Source organism: Octopus bimaculoides, chromosome 5 (genome assembly GCF_046866305.1).
Source record: "Octopus bimaculoides isolate indiv1 chromosome 5, ASM4686630v1, whole genome shotgun sequence".
Lineage (NCBI taxonomy): Eukaryota > Metazoa > Mollusca > Cephalopoda > Octopoda > Octopodidae > Octopus > Octopus bimaculoides.
Window position 1 is genome coordinate 108,071,802 of NC_142932.1, and position 6,000 is coordinate 108,077,801.

The following is a 6,000-nucleotide window of genomic DNA, read 5'->3' on the forward strand; positions in this document are numbered from 1 at the left end:
ACTTTTGCTTCTAATATATTGAGTTAAGTGTATGTTGTAAACTAAATGAAGTAGGCTAATTTCATAGTAATTGACTAATATGTTTTTCACAATATTAGGAGTTTTCAAACTTTAAAAAAAATCCATATTAAACAATTATGGTTGTTATTATATTTATATTAAACATTTATCATGAGCTATTTGTGAACATTCTCTCTATAACAACTCAAAATATTACTAATTTCTATCATCTTTCTTATCATGTTTCCTCAGGTCTTGTTACTTAAATATCTTCTTTCTATGGTGATTTCAATTTATATCTAGAATATTTTATAATTAATTTCATAATTTAATGTGCCATTCTGTTCTCATTGAAGTTATTTTTTTCATGTAATATTTCAAAGAAAACATACCACTGTAGTGATTTTTCTTATTATTTTCTCTAAATTTATGGGAGACTTTTAGCTTGGTGCAACAAAGTAACAAAATTACTCAGAGCTTCTACTACTTACAAACAGTCACACTGTACTTCCTTATGGTACCAATTTACAGCTAAATGTCACTGATAAGGAAATTTCACAATACTGGGGATAAGATACTAATTTGTTTACCTTTTGCCTAGGAGGTTGGAACCTTATCAACTATCAACTCAGTCAGCTGCAACTATCTCTCCACAATGTACATTATTGATTTTCTAATGTTGCTTCTCTTGTTGCATGATTTCTTTGAAGGTAGACAGGTTTCACTGTTGTCCACCCAGTTGTAATAAATTTCTTATTTCCAATGAATGATTTCTTTCCATTTATGACTATTTTTAACAATCTTAACAGTTAAACATAGAAATTACACCTTACTGTTCAATAATTCTGCTGAATAGAAACCAAGAGTTTTTCCTGCTTGTAGTTTTCTTATTACATAATATCAATTTCTTAATTATATAATTTTTAGACGTACAATTAATTAAATCAACTTCAGTATATTACTGGTATGTGACTTATTGACCCAGAAAGAGAGAGAGAGAGAGAGAGAGAGAGAGAGAGAGGAATAATAAAATTGACTTTTACAAGATTTAAACTAAAATATGGTGGTGCTGCTGCTATCACTGCTAATGATGTTGCAAGTAATATTTTGGTAAAATTTATTTCCAATTCCTACATTAAGCAGTTACAATCAGTTTTCTAATCTAATGCTGTTGAAACTATGATCCCTCCTTCCCCCATCCTCCTCCTTATCATCATCATCATTGTCATTTTAATGATATTTTCCTATCCTAACATGGATTGGTTGAAAGAATTGTTTTATGCATCTTGGTCCAAAGCAATGCAATCTGTTGATTATTTTTAACACCAATTTCCAAATGTCAAATTTGTTTCTTTTTTCTTTTTCCCTCTTTTTAATACAAATTCAAAAATTTAGTATTAAAAATGACAATGAAATTATGTTATTCTTTCAGAGAAAAGATGTGCCCTTGGAAAAAAGACCATACGCCTCATGTGTTTGATAAACTACAAATACCTCTTCCAATTCCACATCCGGCAAGCATTGCTTTAGCTATCTATAACAGGTAGGTTTAACTCTGTATGATTCTATATTGCACATGGAAATTTCTCAACAAATTGCTTTAAAATTTTCTCTCCATTATGTTCTTTTAACATTTTTACATCATTTAAAATTTATTTCTTGGTATTATTTGTGTGATATAAATATCACACAAAGATTTAAGATTTCAGTCTATAACTGCTAAATATTCTATATTTTTGTCATGCTATTACCTCAATTAGTACCTGATATTAGTCATTACAAATTCAGCATTTACCAGATGACAAAGTAAATTTAATCAGTAGTCTATACATATTATGATCCCCAGACTTTTCATTAATAGTTTATTTTAATTACTCTATTTGGATTTATAAGTAAAAATTAGCCTCCAGTCAATATTAATTAATTCATTCAATTTCATGTATTTATACTGAAACAATTAATGATTAATTTTCAAGAGAGTGAAACAATTTCAACAACTTGATTTATTCACCAACTAAATTACAACAAACAAAAATTTAAAAACTAATGGTTTTTTTGTTTTTTTTTTACATTCTGATTAACAAGAATATTATAATGATAAAAACTGTGTCAATGATTCTAAGCTTATTATACCCATTAATTACTAATTTTTTCTCAAGGTAAAACTTTCTGGCCACCTAGTTATTTATCAATAATAACTGAAGTGCACTTGTAATTTGATTACAATTTAACTTTGAGATAGACCATTTTACATATGGTAGTTCAAATCAAAAGGCTCTAAATATAAGTATATAAGCTATCTTGTGAAAAACAATTACAAAACGAATTACTAAGAACCATTATCCAAGTTTATTGTCTGGAGTGCCAACTTTGATTTCCTGTAGCCAAGTTTGTTAATGTTTACTAGATTAGATAACATCTATGACTGGCTCACTATGATTTCAACATTCATCTTTTATTTATTGTTTATTCTATTGTATAACAATCACATTGTTTGGGTTAAAATAGTAATATGTGTTGTTTATTCCATTATTGCAGTTTTCATCACATTCTTATCTGTCTCATCTCCTATTTCTTTACTCTCTCTTTCCATCTGTCTCTCTCTCCATCTGTCTCTCTTTCTCATCTCTCTCTCCCTCTCTCATCTCTCTCTCACTGTATGCATGTATGTGTGTGTGTATGTATATATATATATATATATATATATAAATAAATATATTATATATTGATTTTATTTATTTTATACTACAAAAGCATAAAAATGCACTATACACTCTCATATTAGAAGTGTACACTTCTAGTATATTTTTGTTATCATCTAGATCAAGATTTCTTGCAGTCATCTTTTTAGTTAAATGTACACACTAAGGGGTCGAGATGAAAAGTGTGTGTTTGTCGTGTGTTAAATTTCTTTTTTAGTACATCTAAGATATATAGACTTACAAGTTGTCATATCTCAATTTATCTGGCAATTTTTTTTGTCTGTTTATATTTTGTTTTTTAAACTAGTAGTTGCTCACATTCTCCTCAAAAAAATCCATTTATCTTAAATTTTAGCTTTGAGTCCTAAATTGTTGGACAATCACTGCATGCAATAAACTGATCAACTGACTACAGTTAGAGAGCTGGGATCCATATTGTATTAATATTTATTAATTGTTATCATTTGATAGCATGTAAAAATTGGTGAATCGTCAGGGAAACATTTGCAAAATGTCTTGGATGATGATAGTATTGATGACATCTATCTCTTCTCCAATAGACCACACAGTTATAAAAATATCCTATCTACATTTAAATGACCCTGTTCACTTAGCAGAAAATGCTCAGCAGAAAGCAATGCAATTCACTACTCTATGACTGTGTTTTGATAACCTTTTAGAGCTGAGATCAAATATTTCCCTGTGCATTGCTAAAGCAAAAAGAAGTCAGCCTAATGTTCACATCCTTAAATAAAACATGAATATTCGAGGAGATAAGTAACTGAAAGATGACTTGATGAAATAAGTGTATTAGCAATACCAAAAAGAATACATTAAATAGATAACTATAGACATTGAATACTGAATAGATAGGTTGGTATCTACTGGTGTGATCAGTGTTCTAACTGAAAAGAAAGAAATAGAAAAAATATTCTTGAAGTTCATTCGCGACCATTTTGATACCAACCTCACTGAGACCACATCTGATTTTATAATACAAAGTTTCTGTCTTAAAGTAATCTAAATTAAAACCTTTCATCAAAATGTTTTGTTAATTTATGTTCCAAACATCAGCTTAATAATGATAAAGTTATTTCATTAAATTTTTCGTTACTTTAAAACTTAATGATTGAAACAAAGGCAGTGTATTTGAACAGTATCAATATAGTATCAAAAGGGTTAATTACTTTTTCTGAAGAAACAGTGGATAACTTGACTTTTATTCTAGACAAATATATGTAGACAGATAAAGTATGTAAAAAAAATATTGAGATTCTAATTATGTTATAATTATAATCTCAATTAAGTTGTAATTATGACAGCAGTGTTCAAAAGTAAAATGAAATACACTAACAGTTTCAGATATTATTTAAATCAGTGGTTGTTTGTCTTCTTCCTGGTCAATAGTTAATGATATCTTCATCCTGGTCAATATTTTCATAAATTTTTCTAATTTATCGTTTTGACCAGAATAGGTGGTAATCTATAAAAAAAAAATTTTTTAAATTAAAATAAAAAATGATTTTTTTCAACAATATAAAATCAGCTTTATGTTATTTTCAAAATTATTCAGATTTTTTTTTTTATATTCTTACACTAATTAATTCTTTCAATTTTTTTTTTTTTTTTTTCTCAGGGAAAATGATCAATATCCAATTAACTTTGAAGATCTCTATTGTCAGAGAATTATCAAAGCTACTAAAGAAGTCCCTTATGTTGATGTTGGGCACCTATCGTCTCCAGAACTTTTTGAGCTTGAACCCAGCACACCAGATATCGGCACCTTTGGGGAGCCAATCAACTTATTATCCCACCTAGCCCAACAAGAAGCTTCTTACTTCTCTGATGATAATGTAGGGGGTGTTACTGGAACCAGCAGTCCTGCTCTAGATAGTAATATGACCAATTCAGTACAAAACAGTTCTGTTGATGAACCAGACAAAGATGATGCTGTTGAAGGTCATATTGTCTATGAAGAGAATGAGAGAGACAGTAGCTGTATTATTGAATTAAGGGAAATTGCAAATGGATGAAATTTCATCATTTTAGTGCTTCTTTATAATATATATTATGTAACATTATGGTCAACTGATTGTTTTATTGCGCGTGTGTGTGTAATTATGTATACAAAAATCTATTAAAAATGGTATTCACCAGGATGGATGAACTAAAATCATTCACTGTCTCAAATTGTCAGATATATGAAATCTACTGGTTTCTTTAAATATCACCAGCATTTCTTTATCTTATTTTTAACATTGTCTGTATATTTGCTCAGGTCTCTCTTATGTGTTTGACTCTGGTTCAGCTGTATGTCTTACATAAATGTTATGATATATTTTATCCATTTAATGAACAATATCGTTCTTGTATAGTACTTATGTAAGAAAAAGAAAAGGAAAAAAGAATGCAGGAATCTCATGCCCGTTCATCATTATATGAGATACTTTTTAAAAAATGTCTATTTGAAACCTATATCATATCAGGTTATCTTTTAAACTACAAAACTTGTTTACCTGAACTGGTAAAATTAGTATCATTTGAGGAGTACTGTGGTTTTTGTTTGTTTGTTGTTTTTTGTTTTTTTTTTCTGTTTCAAAATGTTTCATGTTTCCCAAAATGTTAGAAAAGTTACATTAGTATTTCATACCTAGTTCTGTTGTTTGTCTCTGTGTTGGTTTCCCTGACCCATTATAATTGAGATGATATCAAATTTAAAAAAAAAAAAACACACCTACTTCAAACACTTTCAAAGTAATATGAGGTTTAGTTATGTGTGGTCCTCCCATTGTAACAATAGTTTGAAGGGTAAAGAAAAAGAAAAAGAAAACCTACAAGAAACAAATGAAAGGAAATGGGTGTTATGCACCAGTCTTATGAACCTTTGAAACTTAAGTTACAGTTGTTTGAATCTCTTATAGACTGTGCAATATATTTTTAAAATTTAGTAACTTTCTAGTTAAATGTGTGGCATGAAATTTATTGTCATCAATAAACTAGTTTAACTACCAGTAGTATAGACATGGACTTTTAAATATTGTCATTGATAGTATAAAAATGTTTTTCATGATTTGCTACATCTTGTGAAGCTTTGATAAATATTATGAATAATAATAATAACAATAATAGTTATAATAACTTTTTGAATAACTCCAAATCAAATAGAATGGGTTTTTTTTTTTTTGTCTCTCTTGCTTATGAACCAAAAGTCACAGTCCAGTGACTAAAAGACATGAAATTCATATTATCACTTGAGTTTATTCATTTATTTAGTTTTAACAAGAATAATTATTATTTA

General features: G+C 28.4%; 1 protein-coding gene across 2 annotated transcripts in view; it reads left to right on the plus strand.

The window, feature by feature from the left end:
* LOC106883080 (uncharacterized) overlaps positions 1-5,547 on the plus strand; it is a 439,153-nt gene extending 433,606 nt beyond the window's left edge. For both annotated transcript variants that reach the window (XM_014933964.3, XM_089351816.1), the window contains exons 32-33: positions 1,433-1,543; positions 4,339-5,547. In XM_014933964.3, coding sequence (XP_014789450.1) covers positions 1,433-1,543; positions 4,339-4,735 — 508 coding nt within the window. In that variant the 3' untranslated portion in view covers positions 4,736-5,547. The remainder of the gene's footprint in view (positions 1-1,432; positions 1,544-4,338) is intronic.
* Positions 5,548-6,000: the final 453 nt, after the last annotated feature.